The following is a 24,354-nucleotide window of genomic DNA, read 5'->3' on the forward strand; positions in this document are numbered from 1 at the left end:
TTAAAAGAGCAAACATATTTAATATATTTACTTAAACATACTTACATACTAACTGAAATAGACACTTATACACTACACACCAAACATACTTTTTTTTATTAGATCGAAAGCCATGATTCTATATAAACTATGTATACACCCCCCCACCCAATTAACTATTGAATCACATATTTTATTTGTATATGTTACCATACAACTTTTTGATAGCTTATGTTTATGAAATTTTTTCTTTCATTCATATTTATGAAATTCACTTATATTTTTACAAAACTTCTATAGTTGCTGGATATTTAAAAAAATAAACTATGCATTTATTAAATTTAAAAATGATTTTCGATTGGGCAAATGAATTTTTTTTAAATATGTTTAAAGGACATAAAAAATTAGACACGTGAATATAAAAAAATGTTTAAAAAAAAAAAAGGTTTATGTTTTAAAGTAATATAAATAAAGAAATTTTGATTTTTTCTAGAATTTGAAACAAACAGTTCTCAAGTTGAGCGAAAATCTACATAATCCATGAATTCCAATAAACTAGATAAATATTAAAATTTAATAAATTGGCAGAGTATCAAGTATTCATAAAATAGTTTACTAAAGTGTATCTAAACATAGTAATATAATTTCTCTCAAAATTATATGTTTTATTATAGGATAAAAAGACATAACTGACCAATATTTAAAGTAGTAGTTAAACTGAGCTGATTTTCGTTTAACTAAAATTTATGTTACAAAAAACATGCATAAGAAAGGATTTGATCTACGGCACAGTTTCTTCACATGGAGGAAATAACCTTGACTGTGCTTTTTTCAAACTCTTTATCATTATAATTATTCTTAATTTAATTATGTTTAACTGAAATGATTAAGAAATATTGAGAAAGCATTTGACAAATCTAAGACAAGTTTGTTACTTTTTAATACATTCTAGATTTTCATTGCTTCCTAATCAGAAATTTCCAATCTTTCGATATTGATGAGATGAAAAAAATTGCTAAATAATGCAGTAGGGAAGAGAAACAACTATTTTTATGTTTGAAATAAATGACAAGAAGATAGAACAAAATGAAAGTTCAAATTTGTACACAAATCAAAAAAGTTAGTTGATTTTAACAATAGCAACAAACACTTAAAAAGTACATAACCCTCTTCAATTCAACAAAAGTGGAAAATTTCAAAATAAATTTGGGCAATATCTGCTGCTTCCTGTAACGCCTATAAAATAAACTTAAATTTGAGTTTTTTAACCTTTTGATTATGAAGTTTAACAGGTTAATTTGTGCAAAATTTTTTAAGCTGAGCAATGTTTTCATTTTTCTGTGGAATAATACTGTTGTGGGAAAGTAAATATTTATACCACATTTAATAGTAAATGTTAAATAAACATTAAGCTGCTGAATCACAATTTAATCCTTACTATATTAACAAATTTAGGAATGAGCTTGGAATTTTTTAATTGATAGTGTTTCGACAAATGATTTTTAGCAAGTAAATTTCTTAACGATTTAAAATAATGATAAATAAAAAAAATTCCACATTTTTATCCCCAAACTATGTCATTTAAGTTTTCTAACAAATTATATTAAACTGAAAACTTAAAATGGATTAAAAAAATTCAAATACATCAATAAAACAGTAACATTATTTATATAAAATAAACATCTTAACCAACTGACATTTCTGCAAGTAAAAAGTCGCATGTTAACCTGCAGTCTTCTCCGCATAGTAAAACCAGTTTTTCCATGTTAATAGAGGGAAATAGTATATAGGGGAGAAAAATTCACCAATTTTGCCCATTTTTTAAACTGCCAGTGGGTTAAATATGCTTATAGATAACCTATTAATTAATAAAATAATAAAGAGCATTATCTGAGACTTACCCCGTCCTTTCCGAAACTAGTCGATTTGATGTCAAGTATGGAATCCTGAAATAAAATTGAATTTTTCAGCAATTCCTTCAAAAATACAATATTCAAATAAAGCTACACAAAAACACGAAACAAGGAGCATACTGAGGCAAAGAAAAATATTATTGGTAGTTTTGTTTTCGTTTTAGAAATATCTGCATTTTTCATTACTTGGTATAATTTTCAAAACTTCAAGTGTTCTTTTTTATTAATACAAAAATATTACACATATACTCTATAAGGCATGCATATTTTTTTAAAAATACAATTTGCTCTACTTTGTCTCTTATTTCTAAAGATGAACAAAAATAAGCACATTTTAAAAACGCTATGCACCCTGTGCGAATAAATAACTGCTAAAAACTATCATCAAACGATGTGAAATTACGATAGAATCGTCACAAAATGAACGTGTCAGAAAGTGATAACTCAAAATTCGTAATAACACTGTATTAAAAATATCGGAATCAGAAAAACCATGTTAAAGAAGTAAAAAAATTGATGAATAACTGCTGATAAACTGTCAACTAACGACGTTAAGTTATGATGGAATCATCACCAATCCAATGCTTCAAAAAAAGTGATGCCTCAAATTCGAAACTTGCATGTCGTAACAACATATTAAGTACATGGAATTAATTTTAAAAACCATAGAGACGCGGTCGAGAAACAATTGGGAAAAACATGTGGACTTAAAAAAAAAAAAAAAAAAAACGAATTGAATAAAAAATAGTAATTGCTAAAACTGAATGCTCTTTATCAATTAAGAAATTTTTGGAAAAATAATTTACATTTTCACAAAAAATGGGCTCTAAAAATCAAACCTGGATCGACCCCAGGGTATTATAGTATTGCTTTATAATTTTTTAAGTGGGACAGAAATCCTCATGCTTACCGCGAGTTCTTAATAACAAGTTTAATTGAATTCCTATATCAAACATCTTGGTGATATTAAGAAAACTAACAATAAAAGAACATTAATAATAAGAGATTTAAAAAAAATTCTATTTATCCCAATAAATTTCTTAATAAAAAGTAAGAATCGACAATTTGAAGTACACCCATCCTTCTATCTCTTACGGATTCTAGCAACCAAAAAACCTTTTCCAGATGAAAGTTTTCTAAATCACAAAACTATAGCACTTCAAATGGGTGAAACTGAAACTCCAGCATAGGAAATGTGTATTGCGAGAAATATTAGCAGAAAGATCGCATGTTTGGCACTCGCCAAATCCAACTCCCAGACTTATCTAGATTTAGGGTAAAAAATGTGAAATTTCTCGACTTTTTGGACATTTTCCAAATTTCCTGAGTTTTCCAGGTAGCGTAGCAAGCCTGTTAAAAGGCTGTGCTCCTCTACTATAATATACATCTGTAAATATAGATTATTTTAGAGTAGTGAATCCTCAAGTGTAACTCTAAGATATCTGAAAGAATAGATTTAAAGCTACTTAATATATAGGTAAATAAAAGTAGTTACCTTATTCAAAGGGCTATCAATGATCACAAACACCATAAAAATGTTATGATTCCTAGCTCTTCTTACTGCTTGACGTACTTCATTTTCACCTGCACTAAAAATGCCTCTCCCGTCAGAGAGTATTACTAAGAGTTGAGCAGTTTCTTTAGGAATATCAGAGCCAGTATGCCTGGCTTGTAGCATTGCTGATGTCACCTGTTGTAGAAGTTGTGGTATGTTGGTTTTTTTCTGAGAAAAGGAAAACTTTTGGAATAATTTGGCACCTGTATCTGTGTCAAAAGTTTCATGGAATCCTAATAAAAGCTCCACTTTTTCACCAAAGCTCACAACGCCAAGCTCGCCAGCTTCTAAAAGGCTCAGGGACTGTCCAAGAGCAGACAATGTTTCAAATGTTAGTTGCTTTGAATGATTATCAGCCATACTAGATGAATCATCGACAGCTAACATGATTTGGTATTGTCTTTTGCTTGGTTTAGTTCTTCGCAACCATATTTTATCCTTTCTAAATTGACTAGCTATGTATGGAATGATCTAAAAAGAGAAGAAAAAGTTATAAGCATTTTGAAATAGGAATATCTCAGGAATAACACTCAAAAGCAATACGTTGTTATGGTACTAAATGTATTTGATTTTGAAAAATTATCATAATTTTGTAATTCATGTAAAAAATTGAATTAACAAAAAAAAGCCATAATGATGAAGTTTATCAAAATTTTATTATTTAGAAATTTGGATAAACAAATATAAAAAAAGAAAAGAAAGGTGACCTAAGATGAATTATTTATGAGCTTAAATGAAAAAGGACACAAAAATGTGTTTTTATATCAATTTGAATTAAATTATTTTCCACTCTATTAATGTTGTTATTTGATTAACATAATCATGCAATTGAAAAAATTTACAATTTTCCGAATAATTTAATTAGATAGAATTTTTAACTCAATAATTAAAAACAACGCCGTAAAGTGATAAAGCTAGTCATTGTAAAATGAACAAAGTTGTTAAAAATTATATTTTCATACTAAAAAGTACAAATAGAAATTTAGTTCAATTACAACATAACATTTAATCTATAGCATACAATATTTTATAAGTATATATCTATATATAAACTTATTAGAATTAATGTAAAAAGAATTACATTATTAAAAAAATAAATTTTGGAAAGATGCTTGAGTAGCACTTTTGACATTATTCAAAGATTCTTTTGAACAGTCATAGCAATGTAATTCATTTATTAATTCTTGATTGCATGGGAATGTATAATATTTTAAGTCTCATAAAGAAATTTAGTTTAATTACAACAAAACATTTAATCTATAACATACAATATTTCATAAGCATATATCTATATATAAACTTATTTAAAGTAACTTATTAATGTAAAAAGAATTACATCAATAAAGCAATGTAGCATAGCATCATGGTAATGTCTACCTTCTTTAGACCTAATTATTAACAATTTTTCTAATGTCTACTCATCAGACATGGATAAGTGGAACTGAGTCCAATTTTTTCTAACCATAGAAAACTCTTTTACAATTAGTATTGTTGTGGGGTATGGTCAAAATAGCGTTTAGAATTTTTGATATTCTTTTATACTTAGGATAACCCACAGCATCCTAAAAATTAGACAAAGATGCAACTTGTTGGTCCATAAGATCAGATGAAGTGTTTAAGTGTCTGACTTGGGAGTTAAATTTATTCTCTAGTTTATCTAAAGTTTCATATTCAGGTTTTTTATTTTCTCTTGATAATAGAACAAGGAAACTTTTTAATTAAGTATCTTGTATTAACAAACGATTTTGAAGAGATTTTGGCCAAATCTACTACTTCAGCATGTCATCATTCAAAAGAAATTTCTTGACAATGTAATCACACAGAGCTACGAAAAAACTCCATAATTTTTATATAAAATTGTTTTGTTACTTCAGTTGCCCATGATTCTAATATATTTGATGTGGGATTGCTTATACATAGATCACATCTCTTTTTGGACAGTAGGACCCCGAAACGGGACTTTAATCAACTCAAATTTTTTTAAACAATTAACATCAATAAAGTAAAGGAATATGATTTTCAATAGATTGCAAACAGGAAGTCACATGATAATGTGAACATCCTCGCAGAAGAAGCTGAATTCCTTCCCTCATTAGTAGATGAGAGCCTGGTTGACAGGGCACTAGGCTCAGGTCCCAGATGTTGTGGGTTCGATACCATACAGCCGAAGACTCCCCGTGTAGTAAATGGTGATTGATGCACGTTAAATCTGTCGAGTCACAAAGTCCTTCAAGTTCCCAAAACAAAGCATACCTCTGGAGGTACTGATCCAGAAGTTTCCTTGTTTTCTGGGTTGGTTCAAAATTACAAGGATAAGGAGCCGAACATTAGTAGTCGTAAACTTAAAATTGGGTCGGCTGTTCAATGACGGTTATAAAATAATATAAAATAAAATCCACTACGTCACACTTTGAAGGAAGGATCACAGCAAATAGGCCCCCCAAGGCTGTCATAAGACAAATAGCAACTTGTGATTTGAAGAAAACACACGCTATCGGGCAGGTGGGTAAAAATGCGAAAAATCTTATCTTCTGCTAGTAAAAGCAGAAAAAATAGCTAAAATAAGTAAAAATATGGAAAAGTTCTGCAAAATGTAGAAGGGTTGGCAGTTATGCTTTAATCTTCCTGAATGGATGATTTTAAATTTTTAGTTTCCTACATTTTGAAAAGTGAATGTTAGAAGATGTGCAACAATGATCATAGATTATATGTATTCAAACCAGCTTTTCTTATACTTAGGCCTGATAAAATATTTCTATCAAAAACATAATGAAAATCAGCATAAAAAAATATATATATATAAACTAAAATTTTACTCACTTTACGCATGTTCAAACGCTTCCCAGTCCTATAATCTCCTTTTAGCTTTGACATTTTAGTGGGTTCAAGAACAAGCCTTAGTTGCTCACACAACTCTTGAGATAAATCGCACACAATTTCTTCATATTTTCGCCACTGATTTATTGCATTTCTGTCGTTATTTTCATTGCTAGAACTTGCAAATAAATCTAAGTCCTTTTCTAATATAGATCGCTTCTCCAAAATGTGTTTCTGGGATAAGGATGACCACAATTCATATTGTGTATAAATACTGGATTCTAAACCTCTAGGCACACCAAGAGTCTGTACAACATCTCCTTCTAGAGTATCCATTTGCTCATCTTCATACGCATCACCTATAACATTGTGTAAAAATAATATCTATTTAATTTCAAGTTCACAATCAAACAGTAGAAGATCTATGCAACACAACTTCAGGGGTGATTGTGAGCTAAAAATCATAATCCAGAAAATTTCTTGAGTAAAATCATTAATATTTTCAAAACACGAAATTCTAAATAAATTATATGCAGCATAATTTAAATGAGTAATTATGCATAAGTTTACTTTTATCTCTAATCACATTTATTATTCTATCAAAAAATTATTTACAAATGAAAGAGGAGTCAAGTATAAATTCAATTACTAATATTTTCAAATAAAATGTATAAGAATTTTTATACATAAATGTGATCGAGGATTTTTTCGAAACTTCTGGACCTTGGATGTCTGCAAACTTCCTGATCACGGTTAGCGAAAAAATTCAGATTTTTTTCCAGAGCACAATCGTCTCTGCAACTTCATAAACCGCAATTCTCCAAAAACCATTTTAACTTTGCAGGTGTAAACAATGAAAATCATATTGAATAAATGCTGAGTAAAAACCACGAACTGCTCAAAGGCTGTGAGGAAAATTATTTGCTAAGAGATTACTATCTCTAACGCAAACCAAAATTCATAATTTTGTTATTAATTCTAATGCTTTTGATAATCTAAATTTTTTTTATTCCTGCAAATAATAAATACTTAAGTGCATGCTTTTGTGCTTAAAAATTATGCTTAATAGGAAAGTTTAGTGATTTGTGAAACGATCTATGCAGTGTAAAATTCTATCTACAAAAAGTCTCATTAATCAAGGTTAGCATTATAAAAGACACATACTGTATTTTAATGCCCTGATAGACAATCATAGTAGCTACATTAAATAAAAATTGCGAATGGAAATTCATTCACCTAATCTGGAGCAAAAGCACCACAAACAGACTTTTCTTTACCTAAAAATCAGATCAAAAGCAATACTAATCAACTTGCCAACTCATAGTTTATGAAGATGAATAAGCAGTGATTAAAAACATTAGTTTCTTTTTTGGTTAAAGGAACACAGATAGTTCATTTTTAAAAGAGGGTGAAATGCTGAAAATATAGACAGTTTTCAGAAAAACAAGTCAGCTAAATTTGATAGCTTTCTCCCCGCCTTTTTTATTATTTTTAAATGTTTACTTCCCGAACTTTTGATTTTTATAATATAGAGAATATAATTTAAATTTCAAGTTACATTACATTGTACAGTAAAACTATGATGGTTTAAAGTTCGATATAAAAAAAACTTTTTCTTTTTAAAGTTATCAAATATTAAATTTGTTTCAAATTCTAGTTTACTGATATGTTAAATTCTACATTACTTAGTAAAATTAAAATGAAAAAGAATTTAAGAATGAAAAAGTATGTTCAATGTTTCGAAAAAATTTTCAAAATCTAAAATGAACAATTAATTTTTATATATGTCAAATAAGTTATAATTAAATGTTTAGAATAATAAAGGGAAATTGCTTATAAAAAATTATAAGTATTCAGAGATCCCACTAGACTTTGGAAACTATGAACCCTGAAGATCCAGGACATCCAAATTTCTGGGTACTTTTTTACAGAGTATGTAGCCCAAATTTTTCACCAAAAAATAAACACCTTTTAAGTACTTTTTAAGCACTAAAAAAAGATTTTTAAGCACTATATACATTAACAAAATGCAAAATAATTTTCAAAAAATTTACATGATAATGATAAAATAACTAGCTTCTGACAAAGAACTCTTTTCTTGATTATATTAGCCACCATAAAAAGATAGAGATTTTTTGGATTGATTTCAGAGGGTGAAAATTGAAACCTGAAATTGAGAATATCTTGCAAAATGCCCATGAGAGTGCTAGAATCTAACCAAACTCAGCTCAGTAGATGCACATGCAGACTCGCAAGTACTTCATCAAATATGTAAAACGATTGGCGCTTTAATACGCTATGCACCGACGGTATGCCGAAATGGATTGTGGTTGAATGAATTGTGAAAAAGTTTAATAGAACAATGTGAAAAGCAAGCTTTTGCATAATACGTGGCAAAAATCGACTTGGTAAAGAAAAAAAAATCTCATTTTCGCAAAGGTAAAATCAAGAATTTTTTAAAATCACCCACTGAGAAAAAGCATCTTTAAGGGCCTTTAAAAAACGAAAATAAGCACCTTTAAGCACTTTTTAAAAACACTATGCACCATGATAGTACAATGTCAATATAATTAATAATACCCACCTCGTTCTCCAGGTTGCTGTTGTTGTTGACTGCGTTTAAAAGACTCTCCTTTAGGCTTGACAGGCACCTCTTCATCATCACTACTTGATAGCTCAATTACTTCTTGTTCACTCTCAGACTCATCATCATATTCTACATTCACTGCTTTTATGGCAGCTTGTTCTTTGGTAGCCAAATCCACTGCTTGTGTTGTGCCTTCTTCCTCTTCTTTTGAGATGTGCTCATAAGCACCAGCATCGTCACTTTCTTCGCCTTGATCACCCTCAGATATCTGTTGGCTCTGTTTATCGACAATAGGACGACGTTTGATATTTTCTTCTTGAGCATTTTCATCCACAGTTCTATCATCTGAAGACTTAGGTTTCCGTTTGGGTTGGAGGTCATCACCACCTTTTTGTTTAATACTTGATGACTTCTTACCTTCATGAGAAGCACCTATTTGAAACAAATAATGCATACATTTAGAGAATGATAGTGATAATAATATCTAGTTTAAAGTTAATATAACTTAATATTTTATGAAACAAATAAATTAGTCTTCTTCCTAATCCCCAAAATTAGCAGGCTAAACAATGTCCATGAAATTCATGACCTAGAGGAAGTCCGCCACCAAAAGTAGGTTATCTAGAATGTCCCTCTTGTCCAGTTCAGGATATGTTGGGGAGAAGCCTGTATGTTGTGGCACCTGGGGCAGTTTGGGAAGATTTTAACACTACCCTCGAAAGAAAGAGACTTAAGGTGGCCACTGGTAAGCGCCGTCTGGTCCTTGCGGTTGCACCGAATGTTGAGTGCACCTCCTGGACGGGTGCTCTGGTATCAGTGATGCTCGGGGGGTACGAGCCAGGAAACATTGTCTTCTTTTTTCTTTTTCGATGCCAGTTCCATGAAGGTGAATTTGAACTCAAATAAATTAGTAAATTTTTGAATTAGTTTAAAAGAAAAAAGCTTCTTGTTGTATTTGATAGTAATTGCATAATGTGAATTTTATGGCAAGGTAAGCAGAACTACAAAGTTTAAAATTTAAAAAAAAAATTGGATTTTTGTGGCATTCAAATACAAAATCAGAAATGACTTATGACAATATTTTATTCTTTTGCAGATTTTTATGAGTACAACAAATAAAAAAATATAAAATTTTTGACTCTAAAATGACGCACAGTAATTAATGTTCATCTTGATTTATCTAATTTTAAAAGTTATTTGTAACAAATAATCATTGCAATACCAGAGACCATTGTCTAAAAACTTTGCCCTTTTGCAAAACAGCCAGAAGATTAATGTGATTTTAAGGAAAATTCTAATATATTCATATAAGGAAAGATATAATTTCTATTTAATATGATTTAATAATAGAAGTGTATTTTCAAACCTTGTTCATCAGCATTTTTAGATTCAGCATCACCTTCTTGATGCTGCTCATCAGTTTGCTTGGATCCACTTTCCCAGTCCATTTCACTTGTTTGTACAGGGTCAGCAGAATTCTTGTTCTGATCAAGGGATGGCTGAATTTCAGTTTCTGCTGTAGGCGGGTATGAGGGAAGTCTAGCATCTGTTTAGAAATACAAATTTTTTTTACTGCATAAATTTACAGTCTACACACATATACAGGAGTGATTGTGAGTCCAACTCAAAAAATCCAGAAAATTTCTTGAGTAAAATCATTAAAGAGGCATAATATCTTTATAAATTTAAATCATTGATATTTTCATATCATCGAATTCTAAATAAATTATATACAGCATAATTTAAATGAATAATAATTATGTATAAGTTTATTTCTATCTCTAATTACATTTATTATTCTACCAGAAAAAATATTTACAAATTAAAGAGTATAAATTCTAGTTCTAATATTTTTAAATAAACTATGCAAGAATTTTTATACATAAATGTGATCGATTTTGACAACTTCTGGACCTACGATTTCCGGAAACTTCCGGGGCGCAGTTAGGGAAAAATCCGGACTTTTTCCGGAGCTCAATTACCTTTGCATTTATATTTCTTTTAAGTGGCAACATAAACTGTAAAATTTTTCTATCTATTGGCAACAGTGTAGCTATTATTCATTTTGTTATGTTTAAAAAATTAGTTATACATTAAATATTTATTTAGATTCATTTTAATAGGTTGTCTTAACCCACCGACGGTTCTGCACGTAGAAAGTCGTACTTTTTTTTACGCTCGCAAATGGTCGTGAACGTAGAAAACCTCCCTTCATTTTTCCCCTATAGATGGTCCTGCACGTAAAAAAAGCCTCTGATTTTTGTCCGGCGAAACGGCCATGCACGTGAAAAGTCGCTAATGCTTTCCCCCTTACTTGCGGAAATGGGCGTGAAATTCACTCCCTTCTCAGCTATGGTTAATTGATGTCCACTCCATCACCTGAAGGGTAGAAATACTCAATACACAATAGAGTTTGCTTTCGAAGAAAATGCGAAAGGATTTTCGAATATATTTAACTGAAACATTTTTTTTTTTAGTATAAAAAGGAAAGAAAAAAAATAAAGAAATCGGTATAGGAAGAGAATTACATGACAAAATAGAACTAATTTTCATCTAATGTTAATTTGCAAAGATTAAAATTGATTTTAAAAAAAGTAAGAGGTTAAAATTGACTCAGTGCAGGTGATTGATTTTAATTTTGAAAATATAGTGCAATAAATCTCGGTAAAAGTGATTCACCTAAATGTATGAAAAATAAGAAAATGATATATTTGAAAATAATGCTTATAAATGATTTACATATAGTATTGTCTTCAAATCTTTAAATAGTTTTCCATTTAGTAAATAGTTAAAGTATTCTTAGAATTGAAATTGACAAAAAAATTGTAATTGATATAAGGAAAAAAAACTCATTTAGGTTAGGTAAATATATTTACCACGACCTATTAGGAACTCATTGACTTTCATTTTTCGTTATTTATAAAATAAATTTTATAAATGCTACTAACTTTAAAAAGAAATATGTATTTTATAACTTTTATACGCTTTTTTAAACTAATAAATGGTTTCCAATTTTATTCAAACGCGCTTCAAGAAAGCTGAAGTTGTTAACGAATGGAAACCTAAATTGAGAGTGGTAAAAAAAGCTCGCCATGGACTTTAAAAAGTGGTGTTAAGTATACTTATCACAGCCTTTGAAAAAGTTAATAAATATTTGCCTTGGAATTTTATATAATAACCAGTATAATAATATTGTGACGTTGAAGTTTCAAAAAGTTTCTGCATATCTAATATTAGGTGAAATGTATCGTAATTTGTTTTTTCGCATTTTGCTCTTGAAGATACCCCCCATGAAATAAGCAGTTCTATAACTTTTTGTGCAAACTCTTGAAATAACATTAGAAAAAATTTTTTTTTTTTTAAATAATCGCTTATAATTTTTAATATATAATAAAAAAAATAATGTGACATTTTAAGAATTGTAATGTACACAAATTTGTTATAATTTTATAAATTATTTAAAACTAACAAGATCTTATTTTTAGAATTCGTTTACCCAAAATATGCTCTTAATATTTATAATACTTATTAATTTTAACACTTATTTATTAATAATAATAATTAATTAAATCAAGTATTCAGCAACAGTCTGCTGTGATCCAGAGGTTCATTGAAGTTAAGGCTCCACATACAATGACATAATTGTGACGGGATGATCTACCTTACGCACAGGCAACCTTTACTTCCCTGACAAGCTAGTACCCATCGAACTGAAGCTGGGATGGCTGCTAGCCGAAAAGCGAAGCTTAGTACTTCATAATGATAGCTCAGTTCCCTAAACCACTGAGCCATCATTGCTCAATTAATTTAATAATAATAGAATAATATACGAATTTTAGAGTATGATTTTTTTTACAATTTCTTAAATTATGTAATGAATGACGAAATCTGAAAATGAAACGAAAGCATTAAAATAGTTTCCAATAAATAAAGGCGATAATATTTTCGATTTTTTTTTTCTTAGGGACATTTTCAACTTATTTCAGCCAAATGTAAGATTTTTTTCATTTCCAGCTACTATTTTAAGAGAATATATAATTATGGATACAGTGAGTACAATTCAAAAACAGGTATTTTTTATGGCTTTAATCATTGAAAATGAATGTTATTAAACTTACACAAATTTACCCAACGTAAAAAAATTTTATAAATGAATTTAAAAATTTCAAAAAATTTAATTATTAAAATCTCAGTTACTTAAATTTCAGAGATACAATAAAAACATAAAAAATGAAAGTAAGATACAAACTATGAAACTAAGAATCAAATTAAAAAAAATTAATGAATAAAATGAAGCAAAAGGTAGTATAATCACATCTTATCTTAACATCGTTGACTGAAGATATCCCGTTAAGTATATTATTACTTTAAGTATTTTCAACTTCTATAAATTGTTTTGTCATTTTATATAATCTGTTTCTGTACTCACCTTTTACTATTTTTTTTTTACTGACATATATTGCAAATTTGATATATTTTATGGCAAAAGGATGAGAAGGAATTTCGGGAGACAAGAGAATTAAAATATGGAAGGAAAAAATATCCTTTGATGTTTTGACAGTGAATTTGTATTGTATTATTTGCACTGTTGTATGAGTGTACAGTTGCAGTACTTAATCATTTTTGTCACCTTATGTATGGAGCGAGATAAGGAATGGAAAGGTGTTTACTAGTAACATGTATCAGTGAGTAGAAGGAAGATTTAGTACTGTCATCTTACAACATACAGACATTTCGCCGCACTGTAATTTCAGTACCATTTACTCTGATAACGAGGATTTTTATGAATAAGTTTTTGAACTTGACTAGAATGAATAAAATGAAGATATCATGCAGCTAACATTAGAAATCGAATGAATGGAAAAACTACTCATTCATAACTATATATCACAGTAACGTACAATTTTTGAAACCCTGGGAAACTTTAACAATGTGTAGAAAACGATAGAGAAACGTTCTGGAATAGGTTTCTTAGTATAGAGTATTCAGGACAAGTAATAGTAAAAAAGTTTTACAAAAATCTCAAATAAATTATTGCGCATTATTTTTTATAAAAAAATAAAGGGATGTGTTAAGAAATGTAAATTAAGCTTATTTAACTTTCAACTCTAATTGCTCCCTAAGCTTTGGGATTTATAATATATAGTCAATCTGATGTCCCTCCCTGATTTACAAAAATATAAGAGAAAATAAGGGAGCTAAATGTTAAAAGTAAAGTCTCTACTAATTATGTGTTGATAGTAAATTTATAAAAATATACCATCAACTTCTGATGATTGTAACAAACTCTAATAAAATAACTCAATTAAGGTAAAGTGGACTTAAATTACACAAATTAATGTGCTGGAGTAAATATAAAAGTATTATTGAATAGTTATAATGAACGAGATATAGTTTCATGAAATATGTAAAGTTAATAATTAAAAGAGTTAAAGTCTAAACAGCTGAAGAAACAAAAACTAAATATTTAGTAATTTTTATTTTGCTACTAAGTGTTCATACGAACTTTCATCATATCTAGAAATTAAATAGATAATTTCAAAGTGAGCATAAGTCACATATTTTACTAAATCGAGTTAGCATTGGCTTTGCTATGTTTTTAGGTATAAATTTAGATTTGTACAGAAAAGAAATGAATTGCATCACAACTAGACTCTTTATTCATCTGTCATAACATTTATTTAATGTAGAAAAAACGAGAGCCGTGAATTGATATCATTATTTTAAACTTTTATTAAATGAATTTTAGTTGAATGGACTTAATAATTAAAATAGATATTTTACTTTCGTTTTACTACTATTTTTATAACTTCTAAATAAACCTTTGCATTGTTGAAAAAATAAAAACCGAAATTTTATTACCATATTTACTTTATCTCTAGAATAAATACTTATTATTTCATTCTAAAAAAAAAAAAAGTTAGAAAAAAAAATACCCATGCCATTTTTTAAATAACCGATTTAATGCAAATCAATTATTAAAAAAGGTTTGTTTGAAATATTTCGCACAACTTCAAAGAATATTTCTGTCTTTATACTATTAATGGGAAAGTTGATTACTCCAAATTAATTAAACACTTGCACTTCTACATAATATGCCGGATTATTTTTAGATACATCTTGATGTATTCTATATAAAATACTCTACGTTATCGACAAAAAATACTGTAATAAAAAGGACAATGATATGATAAAGAGAAAAATATTGATAAAAACAAATTTTAAAACGCAATGCTAGATTTTACTTGTTTATTTATTTTTTTTTTTTCCGTGAGAGATTCTATGCTCACTCACAGATCATATGAAATATTTTCAAACAGGTTGCAAAAGTATTTATTTCATGTTCAAAATGACCTCAGCAAAGTGAATAGTGTGGACAGTCTATAATTACAACACCTCAAGAAGTAAACCACCCCACCTGTCAAGTAAATAATAGGAGAAAAATGGCCCTTCAAACCACCGTTTTCCATTGTAAGGGGGGAGGAATTATCTCTTACCGTTTGGCAAGGGGTTTTAGAAAAGGCAAGCGGCTATTTCAGGAACCGCAGTTTCTAGATATTGCAACCATTTGGAAGAGGTCAAAATTAAAATATCAAAACCGTCAGTGGGTTAAGTAATAATTTAAGTAGTGTTGAATTGTTAGTTATATATTTAGAATAAGTTTGCATTTTTATAGAAATAAAAACTTAGTAACGAAGTAATTGTTTAGATTCATATGTGATCCTTTCCAAAAAATTTTACCATAATACAATTTTATTTTATTATGTTAATTTAATTTTAACATAAATTACATAGTATAAATTATGTATTAGTAACGAAGTAATTAATTTTAATATGAAATTTTAAACATAATGGTGCTATGGTGTCGCATACTGTCATACCAATTATTGTTGACAAAGCTTTCCTTTTTTGAGTCAGTACATACTCAATGTATGGCTCTAAAGATGTATGTAGAAGTAGTACAGCACCTAATGAAGCATTCGGATGAGTTTTTTTTTTTTTTTTTTTAAAATCTTAAGAGATTTTTTTTTACGGATGTATGAAATTATTTGAAAAACTCAATATGTTAAGAACTTAAAGAACATCATAGATATATCTTGAAAATAGTTAAAATTGAGAGCAAAGTAATTCAATGTGGATAACAGCTAGATGGTGAAAAATGTGGTTAATATATTGTTTACAATTAACTTTAACTTGAAAGTTCATATGTTACACAAGATTATTTTGAAAGATGTATAAGGTGGCCACCAATAACAGCTAGTACATAAATATCAGCATAGCAGAAATTGGCTTTATAAAGTTTCAGTTTAGTTGTTTAATTTTTTAAACAGCTAAAAAATATCAGATAGTGAAATAACATGGTAAGCATCGTTTAAACCAATTGTACTAAAATTGTTTCATGACATTACATAAGTATAGAATCAAATGCTACAGTTATAAATCTTAATGGAAGAGAGTGAGTTTAGAAACATCAATTTTAAAAATATGATAATTTAATTAAACACAGTCTTACTTAGCAACTTGGCACAAAGTTCAGGTAAATATTTATCAGAAATACTATAATTATTGATTAAATTCTCGCTAAAATTTGGATAGGATGAATAAATGGTAACAAGGGTGAAGAGCCAAAAAAGAAAATTGTTAAAAGTTAATAATTATTTTTAATTAACAAAATTACTTATCATTTATCGCATTAGCGTTTATTTGTGCAAAATAACTAATCAAAGCAATTTCACCAATGCTTATTCATGCTGGCTGTTTTTTTTTTTTTTGGTTATAATACTTTAAAGGAAAAATTTTGATGTAGATATAATGTAGTTAATGACCTTTAACTGAAAGATTGATAATAGAAAATATTTATATGCTGTCTTTAATCAGCATTTAAAAAGATATTTGATACATACAGCTGAATAAATAAACTGAGTTTATTTTAGAATGGTAATTGGTTCTATGAAACTTTTCAATTTTATTATTTGCTTTAAATTCTGATTAAGAATGCTGAAAAAAACCTAATCAATTGATAACAGAAATAGAATCATAGCGAAAACAACAATTTTATAATTCATACACTGAAAGTATAATCAGATTTTTAACAAAAGCTGTGAATATTTATTTATTTTGAGCATGCATCTGTGCTTTTCTTTTCAAATATGGGTTGGTTGGACTATGATTGCTACACAATTTTGTTTGAAAATTTTAACAACTTAACACTTAACTAACTTTAGACATGCATTTCAGTTTTTGTCTACCGATTTGTCTTAGATAAAAATGCTTTCAAAATAGGTTGACACTATATATACTTAGCATAATTGATCTGTTGCACTAATTTCTAACAAAATAATAACATAACAAGTGAAAAATATGCTATTTATAATAATTACATATTTCTCAGTATAATTAGGAAAATTCTTGAATAAAAATGAAGCACCATGTAAATAGCACAAGTAATATCAAAAATCTTTACACATGATCCTTCAAAAAAAAAAAATTAAAAAAGTTCAATGCTGAAGTTCTTGAAGGAGATACTTCATTTTAATATCAAAATAATCACATGCCTGTTTATGTTTCACAATGTTTTATTTTTATTCACAAATCACATAAAGGCGACCCTTTATTTGAAAAAGAAAACAGCAACTTTTAAGATTCATTTTAAAAGGGAAAAAAGATATTTAAATATATTTCTAGATATAAAGTAATTTTTTTCCTATTTTATCACAAAATAAACTTTCAAACTGGAAGTAAAACAATATTACTATATACCATCTTTAGTTGTTTCATCATCATCAGCCTCATCTTCTCCTTCATAAGGTTCGGCTGAGTGATTTTTTTGCTCATCATTCTTAGATTCATCTTCAGCTTCATCTTGGTTTTGACTCATTTCAGCTTCTTCATTTTCTGAAGCATCTTGTTCACCATCAGATTTAGTTTCATCTGAAAAAAATTTAGATTAAAACTTAGAAGTTTAATAACATTACTTACATAATTTTTATATCTTTAAAAAAAAACATCAAGCCCATAATACCTATTTTTTTAAAGCCACTTACTATTTAAATTTCGTTTGATGCCACTTAATGTTCATACTTAAGCTACATAAAACAGATTTTTCAAACTAGGGCCTAAGCTCTACCGAGGGGAAGTGAATAATTCAGTATTTTACAGTTTATAAAGTATTTTAATGTAAAAGAATGCAATAATGTTAAAGGATCTGATATAAAATAAACAAATTTACCATCCTGTCAAAAAACAACGGACTTTGAAATAAAGATTCAAAGATAAATACCATGAGATTCGCTCATATCTTCCTCCATCATATCCTCTTCATCATTTGAAGCAGAAACATCTTTAACATCATCATCATCTTTAATTTCTAAATCATCAGGTATTTCAACATATTCAGGTTCCTAAACATCACAGAATGAAAATCAGAAGCTGAATATTATTATTTATTTTCAGCAATGAAATTAAATTTGCCACACAGATGCTTATTTCATTCAATAAAAATATTTCTAAACAAACTGTTTCATAGTACATTAATACTTTGAAAAGGAGTGTTTTATGAAAAAATAATAATTGAGTTTAGCTAAAGTTATTGTCATTAATAACAGTACATTTAAAAACCAACTATGTTTAAGATTTCAAACTGTACAAAAAGATAATTTTATCACGATTGTTGTTCTTACAGTAATGTAACTATAATTAAAAAAATGCTGAATAGAATTTATTAAAATTCTAAAACATTACAAGTGTAAAAGTTTGGATAAACAGGACGACCTCATACTTAAAAGGTAGCGGTGGCTCAGTCAATAGAGCGTTCGCCTCCCAATGAAGAGAACCAGATTCTAATTCTTCTGGCTCGCACCGACCACAGTGCTGATGAAAAATATTTTCAGTGGTAGATGAATCATGGGTTAAAAATCCATTGCGGTCAGGCTAAATGTGTAAGTTTTTCAAGTCTCCATGTAATGCAAATATGGGATAGTACCATCAAAAAGTCCTCTATGAAGGCTAGTTTGTCCCAATGCTTGATTCAGGAGTGCCCTTGACTTCTGGGCTGGGTTTAAAACTACAAGGCTACAGAGTTTAACATTGATAGTTGTAAACCCAGTCTTGGCGGTTCAAGGTCAGTTATAAAATTATTTAAAAAATCCTGTCACAAAGTTAAAACTGGCCTATTTAAATGTTTGTCTCATTAAGATTTAAAAAAAAATTCACAATTACCAGAGACATAAACTATTTTGTGACAAAAACAAAGACTAAAACTTGAAATTAAAAAAACCAAAACAGCATATCATTCTTCGACATGAATTGTTGGTCTGAGGGATCATGAATAATTTATGGTGATCCAAGTCAAATTTTATTGGCTCCCGAATAACGGATCATAACATACATTAATTATTAAAAACACAAGAGCAGTCATATGTGTAAAAACAGAAAAGCAAAAAAATTTTTTCTGTAGCAGTCAAGATAAACGAAAAAAAAAAAAGATTTTAAGTGAATTTTTTAAAAATGTTGTTATAATAGCAAAACCTAAATATTTAAATAAATCTAATAATAATTATATTACATATAAACAGCCTGCTGTCTATACATTGACCCGCTTTTAAGTATGACAGTAAATGTAAGCAAATAAAAATTAAACTCCTTAATAATAATCTCACTCACTTTGTCAGGGGGAGCATCAATAAGTGGATCAGGAACTTCTCCTTGGTATTCATCTTCATTTCCCATGTCTTCTAACTGATCTTTTGACTTATCATCTTGAGTACTGCTTGTATCATCTTCCCTGTCTTTTCCATCTTTAGCAGCTAATTCTGACTGTTTGTTTTGGGACTTACCCCCAGTATCTTCATCATCGTCCATCTCTTCATTTTCTTCTTCAGAATCACTTCCCCAAACCTATTAAAAAAGAAAGTTTAAAAAATTTTTTTTTTTCTTTTTTGGACAAATACTTACAAAAAGTGACATTACTAAGAGTACTTGAAATGCCACAATTAACGAAATAGGCATAAGAGATTTTCAGCTAATGGATTGAAAAATTTTAATATCTCTTTCTAATTTTATGTTTAGTAAACAGTATTAAATAACATTTAAACAGTATTGAACTAACATTAAACAATATTAAACTAACATTTTCAAAACCTTAATGGCTTATAATATTTTACAGAAGCATCTACAACACATTAAGAATTGAAGAAGTAAATTAATAAAGAAGAAATATTATAAGAAATATTCTAATATTTGTTATGCTTTGATAGTGACATAGTGAATGTCCAACTGCAGTGATTTTATATATGGCAATAACTCAAGTATTATTGTTTTACTAGTAGTTAATTTTTTTACAATACCTTGATTTTTTTTAAATGTTACATTTCTTTGTCATAATTAAAAACAAAATGTTAGCCTCAGTGAGGAAATTTTTAAGCTTCAAGTTTAAAAAAATTTCTAAAAAAAGTACAAAAATAAAAAGTGTTTATACTTTTTCATCTAATTTCTCAGCATCATCATCATTTACATCACCCATTTTTTTCTCTAGTTCTTCGTTATCTTCATCATCATCATCACTGTTTTCAGGTTCTTCGCCTTTTTCAGGATCGTAACTTTTCCCTTCAAAATCATCAGACATTTCAATTCCTTTATCTTCTTCCTATTAAATAAATTATAAAATATTTATAGAAAAATAAAGCACAAGGACTATTTATCTTTTGTTATTACCTATAACAAAAATATTATATTGAAAAAACTATACATTAAATAAATAAAAAATTATACTAATGTTTCAAAATTTCCCCATAAGTTTTTGTGATTATTCTATAAGTTGTTTAAAAATTTCAATAGGTGAACTTACAATTGGATTCAATTCTTACATAGAGCCATTCTGAAGATTTAATATTCTCTAAAAATTGTAACTGGATTTAAATTTTTTGATTTTAACAGAGCTTCAATGTTTTTATCAAAGTTTAAATATTTACAGAAATTCTGTGATTTAGTTGAATTAAAATCATTTTACAAAAACTGTACAAAAAGATTAGTCAAAAATTTAGACAAAACTAAGATTCAACAAACCAGATTTTTTTTTTATCTTTATGAAAAAATAAATACATTTTATGAGGTGTATTATATATCTCTGCACCTTTTAAAAATTTCACAATATGAAAATTTAACAATTTTCTCTTTTTTCTATGGTCTATTCAAGACTCCTAAAATTTCTAAATAAATCATATACCTGAATCACTTTCACACATTTTGCAGATGGTCCCTCAGTTCAGCAGAGTAGATTCAAGTTAAATCAGAAGTAGTAATTAAATCATATTTTAAAATGAATTAAAAAAAAAAAAAAAAAACAGTTGCCAATCAACATCTATAAAATATCATCGCTTAATATATTTGAAAATCAAATTTTTAAATGAAAACAAATAGTTTTCATTTAGATCTTACAATTGTGCAAAAATTAAATCCATTGCCATTATTCAATACTAATACAAATCTCAGAAATGATGGAGGAGAAGTTTAACAAATATGTAGAAGGTCTGAATTATGTGGGGAGTGGAAGGTCTGAATTATTAAATGTTTTCATTAATAATAATAGTAATATAAAAAAGCAATACTTTGATATCAGATTCATCCTCTTTCTTTTCTTTCTCTTGGCCCTCTTTAATGGCATCTTCAAGTTGATCTTCTGTTTCAATTTTATCACTGACATCTTTAGTTCCTTCACCTTCCCCAAGGCCACCACTTTCAATGTCTTCAAATTTAGTTCCTCCTGATTTTTCAGCCTCTTCTTCAAGATCTTCAGGAATGCAAAACCCCTAAAATATTTGTAATAATATTAACAAAAATTAAAAGCAATGGTTTAGCATGCATGCATGTATATATATATATAAGGGGTGATCAAATGAAAAGGTACGAAATGACGTAAAAACGTAACATTTAAATATTTACATATTCCTCTATGGGAGAACGTAGCGAGACATCTCGGGATGCGATTGGAGTCTCTGACTGTGATCGGAGCAAGCGCGGGAGTTTGCAGAGGTTCTTATAAAAAGAGGCGTCTAAATGGTGCGACAGTCTGTATGGGGAACAGAAACTCGAGCACAGAAAAACCATTAACTCCAATGTGTACTGTGAGACACTCCGACGCCTACACAGGTCCATCAAGAACAAAAGACCGGAGCTCCTCACGGAGGGCTTGGTTCTGTTCCATGATAATGCGCGTCCACACGCCTCCAGAGTCACACACATGGAACCGGCCAAGTTCAAGTGGGAGACGTTGGACCATTCGCTCTACAGCCCGGACATGTCGCCCTGCGATTTCCATGTGTTTGGTTCACTGAAGAAACACCTGAAATGGAAGCTCGTCAGCTCGGACGACGTACTCAAGGACGCTGTGAAGGACTGAGTCTCGTCACGGCCACAGGAATTCTGGGAACAAGGAATCCTGCGGCTTGTTCATCAGTGGGATCGTTGTGCTCAGGCCTATGGTGTATATTTTGAAAAAAGACTACATTTGTACCCAACGTGTCGCTTTGTACCTTTTCATTTGATACATATACACACACACACACACATATATATATATATATATATATATATGAGGCAACAAAGAATGAAAGAAAAAAGAAAATGCGGAGTAAAAAGATTTCAGACTTATTAAGTTTTATTAACTGCAGATAAGCAGAAAGTAAAGAGAACAATATCAAATAAAAAATGAAAAGAAAACAAGAAAAAAAATTAAAAAGAAGAATAAAAAAATAAAAAAATAGTTAAAATTTTGAAGAAAAAATTATAATTGTAAAAATTAACCAAAATATATTTCAGTTGATTTGTAATTTTCTTCTTCTTTTTTTTCCCTGCATTTTTATCGCATATATATATATATATATATATATATATATATATATATATATATATATATATATATATATATATATATATATATATATATATATATATATATATATATATATATATATATTTGAAATACAATAATGCAAAGCTAAAACATACATGAAAGTGAAAGAAATAATTGTGAAACACAAATATATCTTATTAATTTATTTACGACTTCAATTCAAATAAACTTTATATACTTCTTTATCATAAACTGAAAAATGAAATAATTCAAAAGATAATTTTAACATAATTACATTAATTAAAAAACACATACATATAATAACTAGTTGTTTTTTTTTACTCTCTAAATTTAGAACTCTCTCAATAATATACTTACATTAATAATAATAATGAAAAAAAGTGAGAGGAAAATTAGTAGTTTTTTTTAAACTTGTATATATGCGTACATTAAAACTAAACTAAACTCAGCGGCGCGACAGCCCATGAGGGCCAAGGCCTACTGTGCCCATCTCAGTTTTCTTGACCTTGGGCTCTGGGGTGCAGGAGCAGATGTTCCGGTCAGGTGGTCAGCCGAACGCGGAACCCCCAGTGTTTAGTTCTCAAGCATACTTGGTACTCATTTATCGACCCACTGAAGGGATGAAAGGCTGAGTCAACCTTGCCCGGCCCGAGGATCGAACCAAGGATCTGAGGCATGACAGCACGAAGCGCTACTGCTCAGCTACCGGGTGTCACAGTAAAACTGATAGATCTGATTTAAAGAGATTTTTTATACCCCAAGATAATCTACACAGATAATAAAATAAAAACTTTGCGAGCAGTGTGGTCATATCTCTGTGATGCACAATCTGTGGAGAAAAGGAGACACAATTTTTACACCTAAGATTTGTATTTAAAATACATGTTGGTTTACAAAAGGAGAAAGCTGCACAGTGGTACCACTGTGCATAATGTTTACCTTTTAACAATTATGCATTAACACAACCATTCCTTTTTATATGTAAGAATGGTCTAAAGGCTTGTATTTATCATTTCATAAAAACTAATAAAATTTAAGAATAGAAACTTACTCAAATAATTATATTATCGCATAATAACAGGCATATTTTTTGGTTCAAGAACTATCCTAATTAGACTAGACTAATAAGACTACATATTTTTGACCCAATGTCCTCCCGGATATCGACTTTTGTTATTCGGGTATCAGATGGGCAGATTTCTTGGCCAATCTCACAGGGGCACCATAGCATGTGGGCCTAAGTTGCTCCCACAGAAAGGAGGATAGATGGTACACAGAAGACAAATAAAGAACATTCATGCCTTATTCAGGATTCAAACCTGGGACCTTTCTCACTTGAGGCCAGCCCCCCCAACCAGTCGGCAGATCCCATATTTAAAGTTACACAGGGTGCATAGCCAAATTTTTCAACAAAAAAAGCAACTTTTTAATAGCCAAAAAAGATTTTAAGCACTTTTTTTTTATAAAGAACGCATAATTAGAATATGCGTTTTAAAGTAAAATGTTCTTTCTATTGTTGAGAGTTCATCATATATTTTATATATGTGTGTGTGTGTGTGTGTGCGTGTATGTAAAAAAAGTAAAAACATTATCAAAAAGTATGCAAGGTCATGTTAAAATGCCTAATACACTT

The 24,354-nt window shown here is 29.0% G+C and overlaps 1 protein-coding gene across 1 annotated transcript in view; it reads right to left on the minus strand.

Annotated features, from left to right (window-relative positions):
- The window catches only part of LOC107455693 (midasin), a 298,299-nt gene that overhangs the window by 1,669 nt on the left and 272,276 nt on the right, over positions 1–24,354 (minus strand). Inside the window, exons 80-89 of the mRNA XM_087164129.1 lie at positions 21,457–21,657; positions 20,328–20,495; positions 19,514–19,747; positions 18,132–18,252; positions 17,612–17,782; positions 10,218–10,397; positions 8,849–9,283; positions 6,268–6,623; positions 3,388–3,918; positions 1,881–1,925 (exon numbers count right to left, since the gene is read on the minus strand). Coding sequence (XP_087020255.1) covers positions 1,881–1,925; positions 3,388–3,918; positions 6,268–6,623; positions 8,849–9,283; positions 10,218–10,397; positions 17,612–17,782; positions 18,132–18,252; positions 19,514–19,747; positions 20,328–20,495; positions 21,457–21,657 — 2,442 coding nt within the window. The remainder of the gene's footprint in view (positions 1–1,880; positions 1,926–3,387; positions 3,919–6,267; positions 6,624–8,848; positions 9,284–10,217; positions 10,398–17,611; positions 17,783–18,131; positions 18,253–19,513; positions 19,748–20,327; positions 20,496–21,456; positions 21,658–24,354) is intronic.

Source organism: Parasteatoda tepidariorum, chromosome 5 (genome assembly GCF_982258835.1).
Source record: "Parasteatoda tepidariorum strain Cologne lab strain chromosome 5, Ptep-v5.0, whole genome shotgun sequence".
Classification (NCBI taxonomy): domain Eukaryota; kingdom Metazoa; phylum Arthropoda; class Arachnida; order Araneae; family Theridiidae; genus Parasteatoda; species Parasteatoda tepidariorum.